The sequence below is a fragment of the Neomonachus schauinslandi genome, chromosome 3 (genome assembly GCF_002201575.2).
Source record: "Neomonachus schauinslandi chromosome 3, ASM220157v2, whole genome shotgun sequence".
Classification (NCBI taxonomy): Eukaryota; Metazoa; Chordata; class Mammalia; order Carnivora; family Phocidae; genus Neomonachus; species Neomonachus schauinslandi.
In genome coordinates, this window is record NC_058405.1 from 71,672,318 (window position 1) to 71,697,807 (window position 25,490).

General features: G+C 50.0%; 1 protein-coding gene across 4 annotated transcripts in view; it reads right to left on the minus strand.

Annotated features, from left to right (window-relative positions):
• Positions 1 to 232: 232 nt before the first annotated feature.
• MTUS2 (microtubule associated scaffold protein 2) overlaps positions 233 to 25,490 on the minus strand; it is a 374,457-nt gene continuing 349,199 nt past the window's right edge. For all 4 annotated transcript variants that reach the window (XM_044913210.1, XM_044913209.1, XM_021678263.2 and 1 more), the window contains 7 exons: positions 23,372 to 23,586; positions 15,998 to 16,103; positions 12,672 to 12,745; positions 9,271 to 9,369; positions 7,637 to 7,756; positions 4,797 to 4,894; positions 233 to 446 (listed from right to left, as the gene is read on the minus strand). In XM_044913210.1, coding sequence (XP_044769145.1) covers positions 233 to 446; positions 4,797 to 4,894; positions 7,637 to 7,756; positions 9,271 to 9,369; positions 12,672 to 12,745; positions 15,998 to 16,103; positions 23,372 to 23,586 — 926 coding nt within the window. The remainder of the gene's footprint in view (positions 447 to 4,796; positions 4,895 to 7,636; positions 7,757 to 9,270; positions 9,370 to 12,671; positions 12,746 to 15,997; positions 16,104 to 23,371; positions 23,587 to 25,490) is intronic.

Here is a 25,490-nt window from a genome sequence, read left to right on the forward strand (position 1 = left end):
CGGTCAAACGTTTGCACATCAGACACTACCGTTTACACTTTCCTAAGTGCAACACCGGGACAGTCTTATATGAGGATCAGAAGAGGACTTTGCTTAGGATGCAGCTAGGCAGCTACTGAGCATGCGCGCAGGGCCAGCCGCGGGCTGGCCCCTGGTCCTGACTGCCTCCGGGTGGAACCACCGGGTGGACGTGGACGGGAGCCAGGGCTCCCGCAGGCTGCGTGGTGCGGCGTCATCTGGGCGTTGTGCTGACTCTGGCGGGAGAGGAGGGCCCCGAGGAGGAGCCGCGGTAAACAGGGGACGTGGGGGAGAGTTTAACCGGGCTGGTTGGGTCCCCAGTTTGGAGCTTCCAAAGCAGCTCTTCGTTGGTTCGGCTCAATCTCTTCTTCTCCTGGGTTTCTTTCTCGACATATTCCTGCAGATTAGCATTTTCCTCCGACAGTTGTCTGCATGAGGAGAACAAGAAACGGTCAGCAATCCTGCGGGGAGGCACCGAACGTGAGATCCACCCTGCCCGTGGGCTTGGGGCACGGGAGGAGGCGGTAGCGCCCGCGCGAGGACAGGGACAAGTGGGACCACGGTGACCAAGCACCATGGGCTGAAACATGATTTCCACTTGTCCCTCGGACACAGCCGTCCCCATTCGTCTCCCAGTCCCTCTGCCCGGTCAGGGGAGGCGCTAGTTGTCCACTGGACAGAGCAAACGCTGAAGGCAGAAGAGGAAAAGGGGGAAGTGGGGAGCTGGGGTGGGTGTGCCGCCCAGGAGGCTCAGAGAGAGTGGCGACCAACACTAAGGACAGCACAGGGACAGGGCCGTCAGCCAAAGGACCCTCCGGGCCTCCCTGCCCCTGGCTCAGGGCTCCATGGTAGCAACTGCCTTCCCCTGCTGCAAATGCTGATCTGTGCATCTGCCCGCCGGCTGGTCGGAGAGCCCTCGGCGACACGGACCAGAGCCTTCTTTGAATCCTCAGCATCCAGCCTGGTGTCTGGCACATAACAGATGCTCGGTTAATGTTTGTTGAGAAGGGATGCTAAATGAAAAATGAATCAAGGCATCCTGTGCTGTCTGTCAGGAAGTGTGAGTTGCTCGCTTTGTTGCATTTTGTAGCTGGATGGACCTAGCCCGGGAAGCCAGCTCACTTGGATAAAGCCTGGACTTGCTCTTTGGACCAGGGTGCCTTTGTGATTTCCCGGGGACGTGCAGTGGCTCAGGTTGAGCAGAGGCTCCAGCTCCCCCTGGGAGAGGGGCGTGACGGACCTACTGCCCCTGCACAGTCTCTCTTGTGAGCCTCTGGGGTGGGAACGAACTGCGGCACCCCGAGTTCAGTTGCGGAGGCAATGTGTGTGAATGTGTGCAAGTACATGCGTGTGACCTGGGAGGCGGCTGCACGCAAGAGTGTGCATGCATTCGAGGGAGCGTGACTGCAAGTCTGGGAGTGGGCACACGAATGGGCACATGTGTGACAGGAAGCACAAGTATGCGTGTGAGTGTGCGTGTGTGCACAAGTGTGTGCATCACAGGGTGACACAGGCAGATCCAATAAGGAGTACAGTTGAGTAGTGGGCCAGGGCACAGGCGCGGGTCACACGGAGAAGGCTCTGTCCTCCTGGATGAAATGCAGGCACGCCTCATTGTATTATGCTTCACTTGGCTGCACTTGGCAGGTATTGTGTTTTTTCTAAGTTGAAGGTTTGTGGCAGCCCTCAAACGCCACATTTCCAATGGCCTTTGCTCACTTCACGTCTCTGCGTCACAGTCTGGTAATTTTTGCAATATTTCAAACTTTTTCATTATTATTATATTTGTTATGCTAATCTGTGATCAGTGATCTTTGATGTCGCTATTGTAATTGTTTTGGGGTACCACAGACCGTGCCCGTATGAGATCGCAAACTTAACCAATTAATGTTGTGTGTGTTCTGACCACTCTGTCGACCAGGCTTTCCCCATCGTTCTCCCTCTCCTTGGGTGTCTCCCTATTTCCTGAGACACAACAATATTGAAGTCAGACCAGTGAATAGCCCTACGGTGGCCTCTAAGTGTTCAAATGAAAGGGAGAGTTGCACACCTCCCACTCTAAACCAGAGCTTAGTGAGGAAGTCATGGTGAAGCCTTGATGGGCTGACAGCCAAGCTGGGAATGCGAAGGAAAGGTTCTTCGAGGACATTAAAAGTGCCGCTCCAGTGAACACATGAATGATAAGAAAGAGAAACAGCCTTAATGCTGAGGTGGAGAAAGTTCGAGTGGTCTGGAGAGAAGTGCAAACCAGCCCCAGCATTCCCTTAAGCCGAAGCCTAATCCAGAGCTAGGCTGTAGCTAGCTCTCTGTAATTCTGAGGGCTGAGAGAGGTGAGGAGGCTGCAGAAGGAAAGTCTGAAGCTGGCAGAGGTTGGTTCACGAGGTCGAAGGAAAGAAGCCAGCTCCACAACAGAAAGCACAAGGTGAAGCCGCGAGGGCTGGTGGAGAAGCTGCAGCAAGTTCTCCAGAAGGTCCAGCTACGACAGGCTTTCAGTGTAGACAAGACAGCCTTCTACTGGAAGAAGATGCCATCGAGGACTTTCACAGCTCCAGAGGAGAAGTCAGTACCCGGCTTCAGAGCTTCAAAGGCCAGGCTGACTGCCCTGTCAGGGGCTAACGCAGCTGGTGACCTCAGTTGAAGCCAGTGCTCACTGACTGTTCTGGAAATCCTAGGGCCCTTCAGAAGGATGCTCAGCCTACTCTGCCTGTGCCCTGTACGTGGAACGACAAAGCCCGGATGACAGCATGTCTGTTTACAACATGGTTCACCGAATATTGGAAGCCCACTGTTGAGACCTGCTGCTGAGAAAAACGATTCCTATCTAAATATTACTGCGCACTGACCATGCACCTGGTCCTCCAGGAGCTCTGACGGAGACAGACCAGATGAATGTTGTTTTCATGCCTGCTGACAGAGCATCCATTCTGCAGCCCCTGGATCACAGAGTCATCCTGACTTCCAAGTCTTATTCTCTAAGAAACACATTTTGTAAGCCTATAGCCGCCATAGAGAGTGATTCCTCTGATGGAGCTGGACAATTGAAAATCTTCTGGAAAGAATTCACCACTCTAGATGCCATTAAGAACATAATTCATGGGAAGAGGTCAAAGTCTCCACATTCACAGGAGTTTGGGAGAGGTTGGTTCCCACCCACATGGAGGACTTGGAGGGGTTCAGGGCATCGGTGGGGACAGTCACTGCAGAGGTGGTGGAAACAGCAAGAGAACTGGACATAGAAGTGGGGCCTGAAGATGGGACTGCATTGCTGCAATCCAGTGATCCAACTTGAACGGTTGAGGAGCTGCTTCTCGTGGATGAGCCAAGAAAGTGGATTCTTGAGATGGATTCTGCTGGTGAAGACACCATGAAGACTACTGAAATGACCACAAAGGATTTAGAATATGACATCAACTTAGCTGACAAAGCAGCAGCAGGGTTTGAGAGGACTGACTTCAGTTTTGAAAGAAGTTCGACTGTGGATGAAATGCTATCAAACAGCATCACACACTACAGAGAAATCATTCATGAAAGGAAGAGTCAATCGATGTAGCAAACTTCACTGTTGTTTTAAGAAACTGGCACAGACTTCTCCAGCCTTCAGCAACCCCCAATCTGATCAGTCAGCAGCCGTCGACAGTGAGCCAAGACCCTCCACCAGCAAAAAGATTACGACTCGCTGAAAGTTTAGATGATGGTTTGCATTTTTCAGCAATAAAGTATTTTTACTTCTTTAAAGATTTTATATATTTGTCAGAGAGAGAGAGAGAGAAGGAAAGCACAAGCAGGGAGAGCAGCAAGCAGAGGGAGAAGCGGGCTCTGCGCTGAGCATGGAGCCTGATGCAGGACTCGATCCCAGGACCCTGGGGTCATGACCTGAGCCGAAGGCAGACACTTAACCGACTGAGCTACCCAGGCACCCCTAGCAATAAAGTATTTTTAAATTAAGGTATGTACATCGCTTTTTTAGACATAATGGTATTTCACACTTAGTAGACTATAGGATAGTGTAAACGTGACTTTTAGATGTACTGGGAAACCATTCATTTGGGCAAAATTCATTGGATTGCTTCACTGCGACACTTGCTTTATTGCGGTGGTCTGGAACCGAAACCACAGTAGCTCCGAGGCCCGCCTGTAAGCTCCAGCTGGCTGATCCAGCCCAAACCCTGCTTTACTCCACTCTGATAGCAGAGCAGAGGACCACTGCATCCTTCTTTGAAGGTTGGAGCATCACAGAGCAGGGGACAGAGGTGGGAAGGGTGTTACTCAGAGCAGCTGAATTCGGCTGCGCGGCTTCACTGGCTTGGTCACCCCACACCTTTCCCACTGCCATGGCCAGGCTGGCCCAGGACCACAGCTCAGCAGCGGAGGGCCCTCCCCAGCTCTGCGCCGGGGAGCTAATGGCGCTCACGTGGTTTTTCTCTTTCACCTGGGAATACCCAGCAGGTGGCCCTCTCCAAACTCCCCAGAAATAACCCCCTCCATCTCCCAGCTGTACTGGAGACCTCTGCTTTGCACTTCTGCCAGTTTCACTCATTTCCCCCAAGGGGGGACCACTGATATGCAGAGCCAGCAGACAGGCTCTGTGGTCCCCATGGCATGTTTTATTCTTCTTTCCCTATGCGACATGCCAAGAGCCTGTGAGGAAGCCTCACAGCTCAGAGGAATGAGATAAAGTGGATGCTGGAACAAAAACAGAGCCCTCCAATGAGCTCAAGAGCAAAGCCACTTTGTAGGTGACACGTGCCTCGTTAAGCTAGACACCCAGGCCCACCTACCTTGTGACAACGGTGTTCTGGTCAATCCTTGCTTTGAGGTCTTCATTCTGCTGCTGGAGAACTTGGATCTTTTCTTCTAGGACAATGTTCTTTTCTGCCTACAAAGGACGCAGGGTTAAGAGGTTCTCAGCAAGGCCATGACAAAGGTAGAAGACCAGAGCCCTTGGCTTCTGGGCTTTGGAGGATCATCAAGAACAGTGCTTTGCGGGGCACCTGGGTGGCTCAGTGGGTTGGGTGTCCAATTCTCGATTTTGGCTCAGGTCATGATCCCAGGGTCCTGAGATGGAGCCCTGTGTCAGGCTCCGCACGCTCGTTGCAGAGTCTGCTTGCACGTCCCCCTCTGCCCCTCCCCCACTCACACACTCGCGCTCTTTCTCTCAAATAAATAAAATCTTAAAAAAAAAAAAAAGAACAGTGCTTTGCAAACTGCAGTTTGCAATGCATTAGTGGATTGTAAAATCAAGTTAGAGAGATGTAGGTAGCATTTCTTTTTTAAACAAAATGAAACAGAACAGAAAATACCAGAGTGCACTGTATATAGTAAAAGTATATTGTTAGTCATATTTTAGATATAAATGTTTTTCCATATATTATATGTGTGTGTGTGTGTATATACATCAGGTTCCTGTGTAGAATACTTTTCTTTAAAGATTTTATTTATTTATTTGAGAGAGAGAGGGAGAGAGAGAGAGAGAGAGAGAGAGAGAGCATAAGCCGGGGGAGGGGCAGAGGCAGAGGGAGAAGCAGGCTTGATCAGGACTCGATCCCAGGACCCCAGGATCATGAAGGCTGAGCTGAAGGCAGACACTTAACCAACTGAGCCATCCATGCGCCCCACGAATACATTTCTTACAGTGTGTGTCCCTGCAGTCAGAGATAAGCTGTCAGAGATAAGGGAACACCACCAGGACCTAGTTTGGCTGATGGGTCCCCTGGTTCTTCCTGATGGTCAGCTGCGCTGCATTGGCATTCCCGGCCCCAGCATGCATGCACAATATGACGTTCTGAATTAACGGAGGGGTAGAAATAGAAGTAATGTGGACACATTTTTTTCCTTCTGAGGGTATGGGCAGCCAGGAACCCAAAGCCTGAGACGGGCTTGGTACATGATCCGAAAACAACATTTTCCATGGTTGTTATTCCCCCACAATTTATGCCTTTTCCTCTGTCCGTGTGTCCCGTAGGGCCTTGCAGAAGTACAGTCCCATTCTAAGATAAATTCAGAAATAAATTATTTTTTGAAGAGAAAATGACAAATTCACTGTTGGGTTGTTAATCTTCGAGGATAACTGTGGCCCTTCCATGACTAGGACTAGGAGTCAGAGCCAAAGGGCTGAGCTCTGTTCCACAAACTTCCCTACAACCTTCATCTTTGCTCCCAGGAAATGGGAAGTGATTACATCAGTTCTTTCTTTATGCCGAGAAAGGTTTCTGGAAGGAGAAGTCATGCGTGGCTGCAGAATGCCTGGAACATGGCTAAAAACAGCCAAATAAACCCTAAAGTTTGTGGGTGACCAGACAACTGAATGCAGATGGCCCAGCCTGGAGGAGGACGGTTGTCAGTCCTTATGTGGGCTGGGCTGCATGGCAGGGCGGTGCCCCATGGTCACCATGGCCCAGGATGCTGCTTACCAACAGTCACACTGCAGTCTGCCCCCATCCCACCTGATGAGCACCTGCAGTATGAGACATCCGCAGGGAGCGGAGGTGCTAGATAAAGAGAGGACATGACAACCGAATACAACGGGTGCATCTAGACCAGCTCCTGGCTTGGGAAAACCAGCTTCAAGGGATATTTCAGACACAGGCAGGGAACTTTACAAGGTAGATGAGATGATCAGTTACTGAGATGGCAAGTTAAAGAGCCGCTGGCTGGAAGAAAGCAGGACACAAAGGTCTCCGTGTGTGGGGCACGTCCACGGTACCGAGGAAAAGCTCTGGGAAGTGCTAACAGCACTTGGAAATATCTTCTAACTTTCTTGTTTTTGTTTATCTTATAATTTCTTATAATGCATGTCTTTGCTTTTTATAGCATCAACGTTTATTTTAAATGTAACAGTAAAAAAGCAAGAAAGTCTATCTGGGACCCTTACATCAGCCTCCCCATCGAGATGGTGTCTCCTTGGAAGCACACTGCTCTGCTAGCAACTCAGGATGACTGTCTCCTGCTCCAGCCCTTGCAGGACCCTTGTGCCTGCAGGGGAGGGGAGTGAGCTCAGGGGTGCTCTGTTTCCCCAAAGGGCACCATTGCTAGTTCTGGGGAAGCCGGGTTAAAGGGAAGCCGGGTTGAAGGGGAGGGAGGTTATGAGAGCGGGTTATGAGAGCAGGCACCGGGAGCCCTGGGCCTGGAGTCCCATCCACTAATCAGCGGGCTCTGGGTGGGCTACGCTCTCTGCCCAGGCCTCCATCTGCGCCTGAATCTATGAAAGGAGCCTCTGACCGGTACCTGCTCCAGTGGATTGCTGTCGGGGGTTAAAGAACAAACACGTGAAGTGCTCTGCGCAGTGCCTGGCACACACCTCAGTGATGCTCCCCGGATGCTGGCTCAGCACTCATCCCCCGCAGGGAGGAGGGAGGAAGCAGCAGTCCCCCAGGGGAGGAGTGACGGATGGGGGATGGAGGCAGGCAGTCAGGAGGGCTCGCCACCTCGGATTCCTTATCAGAATTCCTGGCTCCCTAAGAAAGATCTCGGGACTCAGCTATGGCATTTCCTGCTCAGGTGTAAGCAATGGACAGGGAAGGGCACACCCTCCGGATGCAGTGAATGAAGACGTCCGTGATGACGGTAAGGTATATCCTTCAGCTTACTGGGGCTCTCCCAATGAGGCAGGCCGACTCACCAGTTTTTCCAGCTCAATAATCTTCTTTTCCTGCTGGTGTATTTGCTGATTCTTCATCTCTAACACCTGCTTCAGACTCTTCATGTCTTCTTCCAAGTGCTGATAGGGGGCCAATGCAATCTACAACGGCGGAGAGTAAGAGCTATTTACCAGGGGCCCCAGCAAAAGCCCGGTATTCGCTAGTGCCATGAACTCAGTAAATCCAGCCTTCTGTACCAAGCTTCCCCAGAGCTACCGGAGCTCGTGTGAGCCCACTCACAGCCTTCCCTGATAAAAGATGAATGCTCTCTTAATCTCAGGAAACGAACTGAGGGTTGCTGGAGTGGGGGCTGGGGTGGGACGGATGGGGTGACTGGGTGATAGACACTGGGGAGGGTATGTGCTCTGGTAAGCACTGTGAATGGTGCAAGACTGTTGAATCTCAGATCTGTACCTCTGAAACAAATAATGCAATATATGTTAAGAAAAAAAAAAGAAGAAGAAGAAGGTAGCGGGAGGGGAAGAATGAAGCGGGGGAAATCGGAGGGGTAGACGAACCATGAGAGACGATGGACTCTGAAAAACAAACAGGGTTCTAGAGGGGAGGGGGGTGGGAGGATGGGTAAGCCTGGTGACGGGTATTAAAGAGGGCACGTTCTGCATGGAGCACTGGATGTTACACGTGAACAATGAATCATGGAACACTACATCAAAAACTAATGATGTAATGTATGGTGATTAACATAACAATAAAAAAATTAAAAAAAAAAAAGATGAATGCTCATGGATTTCCCACGGGAAATGCTACGAGAAATCCAGCTCCCTGGGGAACAAGGGAGGTAAGGCCACCATCTACTGAAAACTCTGGATGCTGGGACGGCTGGAAGTGACCAGCCCATCCCCAAAAGGGAGCTCATGGGGTAAAAAGAGTAAATTCAACACTGGCTTTTAACATTGACCCAGACTGCTTGATTCAACAGAGAAGTTGGGATTTACAGGTCTCCCCTGTGCCCATGCAGAGTTGGGGTGGGGGGCCATCCTTGCATGGGAAATGAGCAAAGTGGTTTAAAAAGCACACAGAAGGCACTTTAGAAAAAGAAATGCTACAGTAAGGTTGCCAGATGTAACAACAACAACAACAAAATATAGGACATTGAGTTAAGAATTCCAGATAAACCACCTTTTAAGTATAAGTATTACATGGGATATACTTATACTAAAAAATTCACTTATTTAGAATTCAAATGGAACTGGGTGTCCTGTATTTTATCTGGCGACCCTCTATCAGTGGGAAGGAATTTTGCCTGCTTTTCTGGAAAACACTGCCCTCACCCTACTAAGGCAGGCACTGAGGAGTGCCTCCCGTGCCAGCCTAACCGAAGCTGGGGGAGAACGGAGTGGAAGGGTAGGTCCTGGCCGGGGTGGAGAGCTCAGGGACAGTGGCTGGTGGGGGGGCAGTGGGCCACTGGCAAGGATAACATGTCGCTGGAGAAACCCACAGCTGTGCTGTGTGTCAGGAGAGAGGTGCTGACAGGGACATGTCCTGGCTAGCCGTCACTGCGGCAGCGGATCCATAGAGAGGTCCTGAGGTACCCCTGAGGTGACTCCCGGGGTGAGGCCCCGGTGGGGCCGCCGGGCCTGGGGAGCAGGACTACCTCCAGCTGCTCTTCGGTGTTCTTCCGCAGAGCCTCCTCAAAGCGTCTGGCTCGGTCCCGCAGACACTGGCTCTGGAAGGTCAGCGTGTCCACCTGGTCCTGCAAAGAATGACAAGAAGCCCAGCTCGCTCCACTGCAGACACGACTTTAGGAAGAACAATATATCCATCTCAAAGAACTGTCCTCATTTATAAACCATCGAACCATCCTTGACTTCCCTCTCTGTCTGAGACCCCCTCCTCCTACCACCAAACACACTAATTTTGAGGCCAAGGATCAAGTCCCACCAATTCCACCTGCTTAATGTCCCCAGAGTCCACGAACTCTCTTGGTCCCTCTCCCTCTACCTGAAGTTTAGCCCCGCTGCTGGTCTTTCCTGGACCTGGGTTATAACTCTTCTGCCTTCACGCTGGAGTCAGGGGGAGCTTCCTAAAGTGCAAACCTGAACCCGTCACCCCCTCCATGTAAAACCCCGCTGGCATCAAGATGAAGTGCATACTTTACACAGTGTTGACGTAGCTCCTGATCAGCCTCTCTTGTCTCCCAGCTCAGTTCTCACTGTACAACCCACCCTCTCCCCGACACCTTACATTCCAGCTCTCCCACAAGCACTGCTCCCCTGGCCAGCTCCCCCGCCTTCTCCGCTCACTTCTGGCCTCCCCTCGCCTTTCCGGGCCGCAAGGCTGGACTGCGTGTCCCTGGCATGAGCTGCCATGGGAGCTGAGTCTTTTCTCCCGTGTAGACCCTCTGCCCAGCTAGACCAGTGCTGCTGCTACAGCAGCTCTCTGTGTGCAGGCTGAGAAGATGATGGTATGTCCGAGGAGGAACCATTTCCTGCCCCTTCCCTGGCTGCCCGGGCAGGTGCAACTGCCCCCAACCTCCCTTGCAACCCCGGCAATGCCTGATCACTGCAGGCGAGTGAAGGACGCCGGGCAGTGGCTTTCTCTCGATGCTCAAGCGCAGTGAGAGACGGTGCCTCATTAGCGCAGAGTATCCCAAAGTTCTCTGCCCCGTGACACCATTTCAGTGACATTAAAATGAAGGGACTAGGGTCTCCCCAGGAACTCTTCTCCCTCGTATTAAGAGCGAGGTGTTGTAAATTATGTAATCCCACATAAGGACACTGTCATGTAGAAGTGCTGGCTTGCCCGCTTTCTCCATCTCGCCAGAGGACCCTGGTTTGCAAACCATCTTTGGCAGGTTCCTTTTCCTCTTTTTTTTTTTTTTTTTTTTTGTTGTTGTTTCCGGTTACTTCCAATTTCATTTTTAAGGGAAAAAAAGAAAAGAAAAAGCCCCCCCAGTGCCATTAAATGCAAGTGCTGGTGCGTTAGGGCGGTAGAGCTGGCACGCACAGGAGCCGGGGAATGTAGATCCCAGCCCAGGGCGACCCCGGCCCGGGTCCAGCACAGTCGCTGTGTGGTGCAGTCTCCTTCTAGAACGTGACTACACGAAAGCCTGAACTGCTACGTGGCGCCTACGCCAAACTCGTCCTCGCTGTCAGAGGAGGCATTTCTTTCAAGTCTCTCCTCCTCCGTTGAAAAGCAAAACAATGAAAGATGCACCAGGCAAATACCACCTGGGATGGATCTAAAATGTCAAACTGTTCTTCGTCTGCCTTATTCACCATTACTCGAAACAGACCCATAGGCACACAACCGTGCCACAGCCGTCAGGCAGAACAGACTGTTTTTCAACTTGGGTTGGCTCCTTTGAGTCAAGCTGAGAGGCAGAAAAGCCCAGCTGGTAATCCGGCACAGCACGGGCCACTCAGGAATTAACCGATGGCGTGACAAAAGTGGCGGTAAGTGTTAACAGTGCTTGAAACTATTATCATATTACCATAGCCCACAGCCGCTACTTATTAGCATCTACCACGAGCCAACCTAGTGCTATGCGCTTTACAGCCATTATTTCCCTTAATCTGCTCACACCTTGAGGAAGGTATTGTCAATCGCCCCCATTTTACAGATGAGTAAAGTCAAGTTTACAGAGCTTATGTAACTGTCCATGACTTCAAAGCTAGTAAGAGGAGGTACACTGGGGATTTAAACTCAAAGCTCACATCTCTCTCTTGTCCCCAGACCTGTTTCTCTAGCCACCCAGTAGCCCAGAAAGTTCGGCTTAAGCAATTCCATCCCCTTTGTACCAAATAATCTCTAGCCCCAATGAATTCTGCCCACGGAGAGTTACAACTAAACTATGTACAATTCATGTCAGTTTAATGTTAGTGGCAGAGTGAAGACTCATATGTGAAATAAAACTCTCACTTCTTTTGGTTTTGGACCGGAAGGGGTTTTTGTTACATCACGGTATGGTCCTGGTTTGTGTTCCTGAGGGGGGGTGCATCTGTTGGTGTGGGATCGGGGGCACTCGAGGGCAGTTTGGGGTTAATGTGCTGAGGCTAAGCCACGTAAGGACTGCACAAGCATTCTGCAGGGCCGTCGACGGACCGATGGATCGGGGCGGTGGGGGGGGGGGGGCGCTGGCTCACAGCAGGTGGTTGCCCATTTTAAAACTTCTGAATAGTACATTCCATAGTGGTGACACTGGCTGTCTCCACAATCCTGGATTCATTTCGTGGCGGGCAGGCTCTGTACAATGAACACTGCCGGAGAAAGGACACCATCAAAGAAGCAAAAATTTCACCTTTGTATTACAGTTTTAGTCCTCACCTTTCACAATTTCCAGTGAGTATTCCTAATATTTAACAAAGAATCTTGTTATGATTGAGGCAGCCTTAGTCGGGAATGGAAGCAGGGCCACCGACCTCACCCTTGCTTCCCAGGCGGCTCCACCCTGAGGCTGGGGGTGGCCTGGGTCTCTAGAGGGCAGGAGGGAGATGCACGTGACTGGGGAGACCCGTCATTCTTCCCGAGGTCAGAAGGAAGCCAGGCAGCTCCTTGGCCTCTGAGACCCATGTTTTCTGCAGGTTGGCAGTGGAAGGCAAAGAAGGTTCTTTTCATCTCACTCACCTCCAGGTGATTAAAGTCCCTTTTATAATTCCCACAACATGTCCTATGACATCTGTCCGTTAGGACCCCTTTATTCCCCCTGCCTAGAATGTTCTCCCCAAGTCCTCCCTTTCCTTCAGACACAGCTCAGGTACCCCTCTGACCATGGCAAGTGGGGAGCAGTGCCTCGGAACTCCTGTGTGCTCACTAATGGTATTATTCACTGGGTGTAAGTACGTGTTACCTTGTGTGTTGTCTGTCACTGTTTAGGTCACAGCTGTCTGAGCGGACAGTAACTTCCCAAAGGGCAGGGAGCATGTCCCATTTACCTCTATATTCCAGTGCTTAGTACAGGAACCAGTACACAGTAGGTGCTGGATAAACATCTGCAAACAGCCATGATGATGCTGCCATTATTTTGATATCAGAGTTAAGAGAATGAATATTAACCTGTAATGACAGCCGCAGCTTTTCAAAATTTTCTTCCAATTCTTTCTTTTCAAGCTCATGGGTAGACATCAGTTCTGGAGAGAAGAGATCAAATAGTCAAGTTAGTCTTCTGAAAAGGATCAAACAAGACTCTGCCAGACTTAGGATGTAGGTGAATAAGGGACACCGGTAGATAGCAGACCGAAGCCTCAAGAGACTTCTCCATCCTTCGAAATTATACGTAGTGCTATTTAGAAGACAGCGAAAGAAAGAGGAAGGGAATAGGACAAAGAAGGAAAAAGAGGGAAAGAGAAAAGAAATGAGGGAGGGAAACAGACACAACACAATCGTGTAGGGGCGCCTGGGTGGCTCAGTCGGTTAAGCGTCTGACTCTTGATTTCAGCTCAGGTCATGATCTCAGGGTCGTGGGATCAAGCCTCATGTTGGGCTTTGTGCTGAGTGTGGAGCCTGCTTAAAATTCTCTCGACCTCTGCTCCTTCCCCACTCCCTCTCTCTAAAACAGTAAATTAAAAAAAAAACCAAACCCACAGTCAAGCTTGGGAGCACATGCACACACGCACATGCAAACACACACACATTCGTTCCTACAACCTGCTCGACCACACTCTGGCCTAGTTGGATTCTCCACAATACTCATTGATTCTCCAAGTTTTCCTCATGGTTGAACAGCTGGGTCATCAATGTTAACTCACTCTCCTTTCCACCACGAAGCAGCCGTCTGGGGCTGAAGAAGGTGGCCTTCCAAGGAGAGTGTTGCTGTTAGCAGCCATCCTGTCAGCCTGGGCTTGCTGGGGAATGGATGCGTGAAGGGGCCCAGGGCTGTGTCTGCAAGGGCACCTTGGTGGTCTCTGGGCCACACTTTGGAAACCACAGATCTCAAGATTTGCTTGATCAAAGAGGCGACATTAAGACACTCGGACAGAAGGAAGGACTAATTGGACTGGCTCCTCTTAGCGAGTCTGGAACAATTCTGTTCTGTGAAAAGTGTCATTCCAGTAATAATTTGCAAGTTAGGCAGAAAGAGATGTCATGTAAGAGTTATTAGTGAATGGATTCTATTTTCCTCCAGATGGAAAGAGTCTTGTTAGCTGGGTGAAGCGCATCTCATTCTGGCTACACAAGCAATCTGTTTTCATGTTATAACTGCAGGGAGGAAAGGTCCCATTAATCAGCCAGGATCGCATGCTTAGAACAGGAGACCACTGGAGGCCAGCAATTATCATTCTGGCTGGCATGAGCTGCAATTAGGAAAGACTTTGTGGTTTCCACTGACCCAAATCTTTCAAGTAATGACAGTGAAAGTCTCTAAGAAATCCAGTTGTTTATAGATGAAATTTACATTTGGGGAAAAAAGAAGTTTGTGCTGATTTCATTGATATAACGCTATGTAGGCTTCTGGTCTACCTGGCTCTGTCTACATGATTAGTTTTAATAGTCATTGAAAGCATCGCCCTGACCATAGTAATAAATTTTTTACCTAACATTAAATACACCTACATTGCCGTGACATTTATATATAATTCAAATGCCTTGGATGTAGGTATCTAAGTGAGATTCATTCATCAGAAAAATCTACCTGGTCTATTTTTATGAAAATGCAAAAGCAAAAGGCAACACCATGGCTCATTGCACTATTTCCATTCATATTCCCTTCCCAGAGACCATTTTCCTACAGTGCAGTGATGGATTTTAGAACACTTGCAGATGATCCCAAAAACCCAAGATAAAAGTTAATACCTATTCTGGAGATGGTATAAACCATCACTAGTATCTATATACCCATAATGAATTTCATTATTTTAAGGTCATGACACTCTGTCCCATGCTTAATACTGTGCTCTAAGACAGTGGTTCTCAAATTTTGCCGCATGTTAGAATCACCCGGAGAGCTTTAAAAAATCCTGATGCCTAGGCTGCACCCCAAAGCAATTAAATTAGAATCTCTGCAGTGGGATCTACACCTAAGTGTTAAAAAAAAAAAAAAAATTCCCCAGGTGGTTCTAATGTGCAGCCAAGGGTGGTAATTGGTACTCTAAGTGGGAGACCTGCTCTCAGGACACAGATAATACATTTAAGTAGTTCTCAGGGAAGTACTCTTCCTTGACTCCAGCTTGGACTTCTTCATGTACTAATAAGTCCCAGAGGTGGTGGGGCTGGTGCTTGAGGGAAGCAAAACATGAGTATTGGTTGTTGCACAGCAGATTTTGTTGTTTACAAAGAACATTTTTAAAATAATTTTTAAGAAATCTGATGTTGGGGCGCCTGGGTGGCTCAGTCGGTTAAAGCAACTAACTCTTGATTTTGGCTCAGGTCGTGATCTCAGAGTTGTGAGATAAAACCCTATGTCGGGCTCTGTGTGCAGCATGGAGTCTGCTTGAGATTCTCTCTCCCTCTCCCTCTGTCCCTCCCACTCATGGTCTCTCTCTAAAATAAATAAATGCATCTTAAAAATAACCTCTGATGTTAACTTCCAAATTCTTAAAATTCATTAATCTATTTATTAAATTCTATTGCTGTTAATATGCTTAAACAACCAGTGAACTAGGGAAAAAAACTGAGGTAGGGAGAGAAATTGAAAAATAAATCATATATACTAACGGAAATGCACGTCAAAAGGTAAAAAAGCTTCTTTCACAAAGTAAAAATCTTAGTAGTACTTGGTAAATGTTGTTAGTGTTGTTATGACTCACAAAAAAACCTCTATGTATTGAAAGATAATTCAAAGTTACAAAAAAATGTAAAAAGAAAGATTTGGAGCTCTGCGTAGCCCACGGGGAATGTGGTGTCTGAGTATGAGATGTGGAGACCCAGATCCAGCTGGACGCTGCTGTGGCCCTGAACATGCCATAAATGTGGGGAAAGTGCACCTACCTTGGGGGCGCCATTTTGTTTTAAAAGGCAACAAGACAAGGTAAAGCCCAGGACTTCCAGGCCTACTTTGGAAGAGTGGTTCTCCAGCTTTGAGACCCCTCAGAATGACCTCAGGGACTCTGAACAATTATGATGTGCAGAAGGCACCCCACAGCAGCTACATGGGATTGCCGGGTGGGACCTGGGCTGGTGTCCGTCCCCCGGCACAGCTCCCCAAGGTTCTCATATCCAGGCAAGTTTGAGGGTAAATGTTTCTGAGGAAAAATGTAGTTACCTGGATGGATCCTGGATCTTTTCTCTCTTCTTTCCATAGGAAGCAACACGAAAGACACACCAGGACAGAGAGGAGGGGAAAACGGAAAGAGGAGCAAGAGAGGAAAGGCGGCAGTACGGTTTGGCTCGCACGGCCCACCCCGAATGGCCGAACGGCTGCACACGTCAGGGCTGGTAGCTACCTTGGACTTTGTGGTGATGGTCATCCTGCAGGATCGCGATGGCTACCGTGTGGTTATTTTCCATCTCTAGGAGAGCAGCCTCATGGCTGGCCGTGAGATCTTCTACCTGAAGGAGGCCACAGCTATGGTTACACACAGAGTTGGGGAATGGGTGGCAGGAGTGTCCTCGCTGCTCGGAGAACACAGGTGGAATTCAACCAGTAGAAATGTCTGTGGCCAAAACGTCAAGGACAAGCCATTCTGCTGAGAGGACAGCCGTCTCGACCTTGCGCCAAGGCAGGGGAGCCAGGATCTGGCGATGTTGTGGCAGCCCCTGAGTCAGGGGGAGGTCACAGGGAAGTCACCACCTCAGCCCAGCTGCCTGTAGGCGGCTGACAGCTCCTGGTGGGGGACAGCTGCCTGAGCCACCTCCTCACTGCCCAGGGCCTGGTTTCCGGCCCGTCCCTTCCCACTCCCATTCCTTCTCCTGCCCCAATCACTGAGACAATGGTGGACAAGGAAAAGAAGAGGGCCCTCTACTGGATGATCGGCTCTCTGTTGCCCCATGGCAGGTGGGAGCATCAGTACACAAGACAAACGGAGGGAACTAACCTTTATTAAGCCACCTGCTATTGGTTCCTGCACTTAACTCTCACAGCAACATCACGAAGTAGGTATTTTTATGCCCATTTTACAGATAAGGAGACCGAGGCTTAGAAGGGTTTGAAATGGGGCGCCTGGGTGGCTCAGTTGGTTAAGCAACTGCCTTCGGCTCAGGTCATGATCCTGGAGTCCCTGGATCGAGTCCCGCATCGGGCTCCCTGCTCGGCAAGGAGTCTGCTTCTCCCTCTGACCCTCCCCCCTCTCATGTGCTCTCTCTCATTCTCTCTCTCTCAAATAAATAAATAAAATCTTAAAAAAAAAAAAAAAAAAGAAGGGTTTGAAATGTTTTGCCAAGGACTCGTAAATGGCAGAGCTGGTAGTCGGCTTAGGCCTGTCTAACTCCACTGGTGAAACTCTCTCAAACTCACCGTTGTTGCCTGCCCCAGCAAGACCACAACCAATGCCTCAAGATGCTCTCCCCAGCGCCAGGACAGGCTGGCAGATCTGTGCGCTCAGCGTGTCTGCTTCACCATAACCCTGACCTCCAGGTTGCAATTTGGACTCCCCCCGTCCCCGGCAACGTGGAGCTACTCCCGTTTCTCTGGCTGAAGGCACATTTCCAGAATGTAATCACAGGTAGTGTGGCTGGTCCAGGAATTTTATATCCACCCTTCCTGATCTCTGCAAACTGCCCCACCCCCCAATATGTTTACTGTTTTTGTTATTGTTGTGGCTGCTGCTTTAACCTTGAATGGATGACTTTTAGGAGTAATTTCAAAACACCACCTCTCCCCATGGTAGCAAACCAGAACAGTGTTTTTCCAAATTCTTTGTCAGTGAACCATTGTTAAAAAATACCACCGTACCTTGCGTTGAGCATGGGCCCACTCACACACAAAACCGAAGTTCCATAAGACAACCCTTTCCCTTCCTCCTTGAAATAACCTGGTTTTAAAATTTCTATCTTACTTTGTTTTTCAAAATGCCAGTTGCAAACCGCTAAATCTATTTCATGACCTACTAGTGTATCAAAACCTGGCATTTGAGAAACACTGAACCAGGAAATGGGTCCGGGGCCTGAAGCTCTTTGATGGACCAGGTCAGAACACACTGCTTCTAGCAGGTAATATTCAGCCATCTCTTAGAGTCCCTCCTTTTTCTGGGGATAATTCACAGGCTGACCTTTGATTTGAAGGGAGGAAGGGCTCTCCACAAGAAAGGAAGCCCACTTGCGAAGTGAATGCATCTCAGTATTTTTTATTTTAAAATGGGATGGATTCCCATTCTGGATAGTGTGATTGCATGGGATAATTTGTCTGACTCCTCTCTCCTATGGAAAATGAGAACTTCATCCATTAAAAAAGAAATATCTCTGGCAAAACCAACAATGAACTCCACCGTGTTAGGAAAGCTGCATGATAAAATGCAAACGGACATGGTATGCAATGATTCACTTTTATTTACTGGTCATTCTTGATTAAACAATATTTTACTTAAGGCTCAGAGCTATGAGTGCACTCAGCAGAAAGGCTGATTACCACAGTATCTAATTGTCCAAATCCTGTTTATATGAGGTTTTTATGGCATCTTTGTCCAGAGTCTTTTAGTCTCTTGGAAAAATAAATCACTGACTTAAAAAAATGGAAATATCTTTTCTTTCTGCTTTATTACTGATGTCAGTTAAGCCCATAGCACACTGTAGAAACAAGTACCCACACATTATCTGGAGTTATGTTACCCAGTTCAGAATAAAGAAAAATCTTTCATCAGTCTTTGGTATGATTCTAATTTATTGGGCTTTTATACAAATTGCCATGGGTAGCTTCAGGAAAGACAGATGAACAGAAGGGCTAGGTTCGAGAAAAGTCCCGCACGTCTCTGGAGCTGGATAGGCCCTGATTAGTCAATGCTACACTATGTTTGCGGCTAAACATACGCCCTTCTGGTTTGTTGGAAGGCAGGTCTTTGACTTACCGGTGATAACATACCGCCCCCAATACATTAAGGGTGACGTAAGGGCATGATCTCTCTGTTATGGCCTCTCAGAGGTGCTTTTATGAATTGTAATACCACGTCCCTAACTCTGAAAGGCCATATGCAAAGAGTGGAGTGCCCAGTACATTTCGAAGGAAACCAGAGGAAGTCAATGAGCCAAAATTTGGGCACAATAATCCTAACTCTTTGGTAATTTAGTAATTTCAATACATCTTTATGGTTTTTAAAGAATACGAGGAAAGGGCTGTCCACTCTTGGCATCCTCTCTGTTGTCATGGTATTAATCCCCACAACATCTGCCATGGTTCCTGGCTTATTTCTGGAGCACGGGCTCGCACTCGGAAGCCGCCAGTAAGAGCTCTCAGCCTAAGGAGACTGGAAACCTTCTGAAGAGGAGATTCAGACAAGGTGAACGAAGGGAAACGCAAGGTCATTTTGTGCACAGATCACCCAGAGACAAAAGGCAGTAAACTCTATCGGGCTGAATTACAGCAGACAAAGGCTTGGAAAAACCACCCTCAGGGGGGTGAGAATACAGCTGTGGGGCCTGCCTCACTCAGCCATTTGTAAAATACAGTTGTCTGAGGCTTTGGCGATTCACTTCGAGAAGACGGACCTTTAGAATGAAGAAGCCTGCGCTTCGTGTCGTCTCGGTTTCACTCATTAAACCCAAACCAGATTAAACTCCCATTTACCGCCACCCCAGACTCTGTATTCATATGTGATCAGACAGAGGGAGCCGGCCCATGTTTACTCTCCCCAGGGCTCTCTCGATGTTCCTTTCCAGGTAACAACGAGACCCTCCTTGCCTTCTGTCCCTGGTACAGCATCCTGCGCGCTGACTCGAGCAGGCTGCCAGCCGTGCCACAGCGCCCAGTGCGACTTCCTCGCATCTGGGTCGCGCCTCTGCCCCTTCTCCAGTCCAGCGCGTGGGCAGCTGTGCATGGAAGGCCCTATCTTCCCTGGGCCACCTCCCCCCAGCGTGCGGGGGCTCTGGTGCTGCAAGACACTGGGCCCCCGGGGACCTCATTCTGTTTGATTAGGGAGAGTGTAGCACGCATGACCAAAGAGACCTGATGCAAGATGATGGACAAAGTGGCCTCCGATTACCCGTGGGGATGCTGAGCCTGCCAGCTAGTCTAAAAGGATGATTTCTCCAGGAAAGGGGAGAAAGTATGTCCTGGATGTGAGACAAGGCCGGTGGAAACTCCAAAGGACCAGCACGGCCGCTCCTCAACAAAGGCTCTGCTCAGACTTTATTGAGCGGAATCCATAATGCATCTAGGAACCAGTGGCCCCCGGAAGAGGGTGACTTCAGGGCCAGGTCAGGGGGTAAGACAAACTGCCAAAGGGTCTGGGAGCAATGGGGTCAAAGATCACAAATCTGGTCACTGGATACCAGGCTCTGTGGCTAAGTATCCTTGGGGACCAGCCCCAGGAAGCCCAGAAGGGAGGGCTGCAAGCTGGACAGAGAAGCAACGCCGCTTAGGGCTAACAGGGAAAAGCATGGGTGTTTACAGTGAAAATCCGTTCTATGTGCTTCGAGAAAGGGAAGCTCTGGCAATCTGGCTTCTATTAATGTGTAGCAAGCTATAGAATGGGAGCTGATTTTAATGAAACACCTTTTAGTCATACTTTTAAAATCAAAGTCCTACCATACCTTGGAGGTCACTGAGGAAAGCCAAGAGGCAAGACCATGCCCCCTGCTCGTGCCCCTAACCAGAGACTGCAGTGCTGGGCCCTGGGGCTTTTACGGACCACCAATGCTGGTCCCCCCTCAGCAATTCTGATTCAATTCATGTGGGGTGAAGACGAGGAGCGGTGTTTTGTCAGAGGTTCCCCTAAGTGATTCCCAGGTGTAGGCAGAGAGAGACAGTCTTTGCCCCTCCAGGGGAGCGAATGGCTGGATTTGTCCTACGGGAGATCCTGCAGTGAACTCAGAGGTCAGCCTGCCCTAGCAGTGAGTTCCCAAGTTGAGTTAAAGCCCCCGAAAATCCTGCATGTCGAAACTGATGCGGCCTCCCCATTGCCAGCCGTGGGGCACTGGGGCATGAGGAGAAGCCAGACTGGTTAACTTGATTTTTAAGGCTCCAGGAGCACAGAGATGCTCCTACCTGTGGAGTTAGCATTGCCAAATGCAATTGTCCCTGATAAGGGAGACCCACCGAGTGTGGAGATTCCCGCGTGGGTAACTCACACCACAGACCATCCAAATCTCCATGGCAGTCATGCACTTGACCCACAGGCATTTATTCTGTCTGCAAACTGGGATGCTGGACTGAGGTACATTTCATCTTCCTCCCCACTGCCTGCATGCTCTCTGCTGGAGAAGGGGAGGGTCAGGATAGCAGCAGAACAATTCATAGATTTAAATCACGATCCTCCACCCCCGCCCCCAAACCAATGGGTTTCCATAGGTAAGGCTTACCCACATATAAAGTCTTCAGAAGCTACTTCCATCATAAAGCTTTCCCCTTTCCTTATAGCTAGAAGTAATCTGAATTCCTAAACATGTCCTCTGTACTCCTCATACAGTATTACAGTTTCTTGGGTACTTGTCTCAGAACTTTCCCCGATCTCTAACCTGGGGCTATGACACAAGCAAGTCCACACGTTCTATATCTTGGTATCGCTCCCAGTCGCCTGCCATAATGCCTTGCGTGCGGTGGCATTCGCCAAATATTCTTTGCACTGATGAATGAATAAATGAATCACTAGCTATTATGAAGGACTGAGAAGAACAGAACTCAGAGCCTTCCTAAGACAGAGCACTTCTTAAATATACATGGGTGGCTTATGTGACTCCTTCTCCAGGGGAAAGGTTGGGGGCCTTCTTTCTTTCCAATCCCTCCCAGTATAAAATCTCTTCTGGGCTGCTGTGTCCCAGCTCAGAGGCCAGGCGAGAGCCCATCTCCCAGCGTGTGTGCCTGCCCCGGCGAAGCCCCGTCAGGCCCCCAGTGGTGTTGCACCAGTGGACGGGCCCTGCTCAGCTGTGGCTTCAGCTCTCTGGTTCCCATACACTGCACCCCAACAGGAGCTTTTGCTCGGAGGGCTCCCTCAAAGCACCTTCTCCTGCTGGTGACCACCTCCCTGCCTCTTGGCATCTTCTCAACCAACCCGGAACTTCAGATCAGAAATCTTTTAGTGAATGTAGGGGGAAACATGATCTGTGTAAAACTGGGAGTGAACAGCCCAGGGATACAGAGGCACAGAACAAGTGGGTCTCTGCACACATTTGAGATGTATCGAGGGGCCAGGAAATCGGGAAGGCTGTGGAGAGCGACAGGTGCAAATGTCTACTCATGCGAGCTCTGCTCTGCAAGCTTAGGAGGCAAGATGCTGGGGCTCAGTTTCTAATCTTAGCAGCAGCAGGTAACTCTAGCTGCCAGCTATTCTGTTTCCTGGTCTCGGGGTCTAAAGCACCTCAAGCAGGCAGGCGTGTCTGGTTTCCACAGGCCTCTAGAAAAGGAGAATGCTAACCCGAGAAGCCGAATACAGGGCTGTCCAATGGGAGATTTTAAACGACAATAATAGTACTTATTATTACTCTGAAATGACTCTTGTGCCTCCTGCATTCCCAAGCCTCCAGGACTGCCGTCCAGGTTATTTATCTGGAAGCTGTCCCAGAAGAGCAGCCCAAATACTCATGCTAATGAAGGGCCACTCAGCGCGCGCCTGAGATTTAAAGAGCACTCTGCACAAATGCAAGTTTACTTTAGGGATGTGAAATAACACACCTGTTAGAAGGCGGGCATCGGGGCATCAGAGCCCTGGGGGCCTGGAAGGAAGAGCAGGGACAGGAGCCGAGCTAGCTCTCACGGAAGCGCAGCTGACCCTCTGTCTCGCTGCACAAGCCACAGTCCCGGAGGGGAGCAGGCTTGGGGGGGGCGGCACGACCCCGGGAATCCTCCTCAGTGGCTCTAGGGAGCACTGCCCTCTCTACGAAGACTGTCGGGCTGAGGTTAACCAGAGAATTCGTTCCTTCATTCAGCAGATGCGTGCCGAGGGAAGGCTCGGCAGTCAGGCACCAGACATCTGGCATGGGTAGACCCGGCCGACAATTCAAACTTCGCACTGGACTGCATGGACCCTGGAGCCAGACTGGGTTCCTCCCCGGCTTTTCCCGGCCCCACCCTGTGAGTTCTGGCAGATGATTGAACCCCTGGGTCTCGGTCTTCTCACCCGTGAGATGGGGGCGATGACGGAACCCATGTTGCAGGGCTGTTGCGAGGATGGATCATTGGTACAGGTAGAGAGTTAAGAGCAGTCCCCAGGGCATCACAAGTGCCAGGTGCATCTGCTCGTGATTACCCCCGCCCTCCGAGGAATATACAGATGAGAAACAGGGGACCCGAGTAAAATTTATAGTTCATTCAACAGCGATAAGCGACTAGAGTAGGGACAGGACAGGAAGAGTGTGTAGGTGGTGGGGGAGGGGCTGTAAGTTTAGATAAAGAAAGGCCTCGCTGAGAAAGTGACTTTGGAGAAACGTCTGGATGAGACGGAAAGAGGGAGCCATGGAATGTCTAGAGGGAGAGCATTCCAGGCAGAGGGCACAGCAAATGCAAAAGCCCCAGGGTGGGAGCGTGCTTGGGAAGAAAGGCACGGGAGGGAGGCCAGGGTGGCTGTGGGGGGTGGGGGGAGAGGGAGCAGCAGGAAGAAATGAGGTCGGAGAGTGAACTTGACAGAAGCTCACCTACGGAGCAGCACTTCTTGCTAAAGCAGCGGCGCTGGCACCCCTCCACCTTCCACCTGTGTATCCCAACAGCAGAGACAGAGCGCCTAGGGCGGACTGACCTGCTCCCGGTGCTGACACCGGATCCGCAGCAGCTGGGCGTGGTGCTCCTCCTGCAGGCGCACCATCTCAGCCTCAAACTGCCGCTGCAGCCTCTCCTCCAGGTCCTGCAGCTCCGCCCGCTGCTGCCAGCCCAGCCTCCGCACCTCCTCCTCAAACCGCCTCTCCAGGTCCTCCTTCTCCTTTTGCAGTTTCTCACACTTGGCTGTGTTGAAGGCTGGCGGGGAGGGGGAGAATAACACCTTTTGAAAAATGGCTTACGAGGCACCAAAAGCTTCGAGCCCGAGCGTCTTTAATACCCACCGGCAGATCACCAAGGTTAACGTAATAACCAGGGCAAGATTCTCCTACTCTTGCTTCTGTAGAGCTTCACAGTTTGCAAAGCGCTTTGCCTTCTACCGCGTTTGGTCCTTACAACAGACCCTGGGTGTTGAGGTCGAGAACGTGAGCCCCAGGGAGCTCGGCTGACCTGCCTGAGGTCCTGCGGTGTGCGGAGAAAAGAGCTGCAGAGGCAGATTTGGGCTTTCTGCACGCAAGCCCCGTGTTCCTGTACTAGAGCAGGGTTTCTCTGAGTGTCCACGGACCACAGCCATCAAAATACTGGGGGTTGGTTAAAAATGCACGCTCCTAGGCACACCTTGAGTGGGTTAGAGCCCCTGGGGCAGAACTCAGGATGTGCTTTTCACAAGGTCCATGGTGACTCATGTCCATCGAGGTTTGGGACCTGAGCGCACCTGGAAGCTGGAGACAGGATGGGGGGTGGGGTAGGGAGGGAGGACACGTAGATACCGAAGGCTGTTCCCTTGGGGCTGAAAAGCCAGGTGGGGCTATCTCAGAGAAAGTGCAGGGGAGATAGAGCTTCACCAACAACCAGGCTTCTCCCCCAGAAGGGCTAACCGCTCAATACCCCCATGCCACCCCGCACAGCCCTGGTGCGTTTCCTGTGCCGCGGGCTGGGGATGGGGACTGTGGCCCAGCCTGCTGCCCCTGCCACTGCTCTGCTTAGCGTTTGTGCCTCCCTTGGGCTGCAGGTGGGAGTGACTGCTTCCATTTTAAAGATCGCTGCCTCCACTGCAAACTGCTTTCAAGAAGGAGGAAAAACAGCTTGACAATCTACTGCACTTAGGTCAAATGGAGTTGCTTATACCCAGCACACGCACGCAGAAAGGCGCACACACACACCACGCATGTTCCGCGAGTGCCCTCTGCTCTGCGCTACAAGGTGGGGAAACATGGTCACCTGCTTTATCATTGAGTGAGTAGGTGTAAGTGCTGGGTAAGCGGGATCTACCCCTTGCGGGGCGGGGCGGGGTGGGGGGGATGATCAGGAATACACACCCAAGGTAAGTGAGATAGCATTTGAAACAGCCTAATCAGAAGTCCCACCCTAAAGAGGCAGCTAATTCAAGGGCTTCTTTGTCACATTTGACTCTAAAAAAGTTCTTTTAATCAGCACTGGGATGTTTAAAAACATTTTTTTCCCCTGGTAAAATGAGTGGTGGATTGGCTGGACACCACACAGGCACATTGTCCTATGTGAACAGTGTGTAAGCATCTGGCCAGCCCAGCAGCCTCAGACAGACCCCAGTGGCCTTCCTGTTCTCGTGCTTCACCTGGCCCAGTGTCCCAGGTCCTAGCATCGGGTGGAGGATTCCAATGCACAGTCTGGAGAAGTTGTTTGCAGGATCTGCCAATGTAATCAGGGTGAACCCAGGGTGGGATGGTGGGCACTGTCCTCTCCAGGTGCGAGCAATAAGAGGACGTACTATCTTAGAGAATTTAATAGCAATAACCAAACTGACTTTGAAAGCCCTCTGCCTTTTAATGTTCTCTCGTACCAGCAATTCTGAAAAATGTTAGTGAAAAATAATCCTCCTCAAAAAAGTCTTTTGTTGGCCTAAGTTCTAAACGATTGCTACAATTACTGTTGAGGTTTTTAAAAATAATTTTTGTATTTCATAAAAATCACAGAGAAAACTTGGAAGTATAGTACAAATTATTGTACAAATGACATTTGTCCCCTGAACCATTTGAGAATAAGATGCTGACCTGTTGTCCTACTAACCCTGAATTCCTTAGTGTATATTCCCTGCAAACAAGGACATTCTCCTACATAACCAC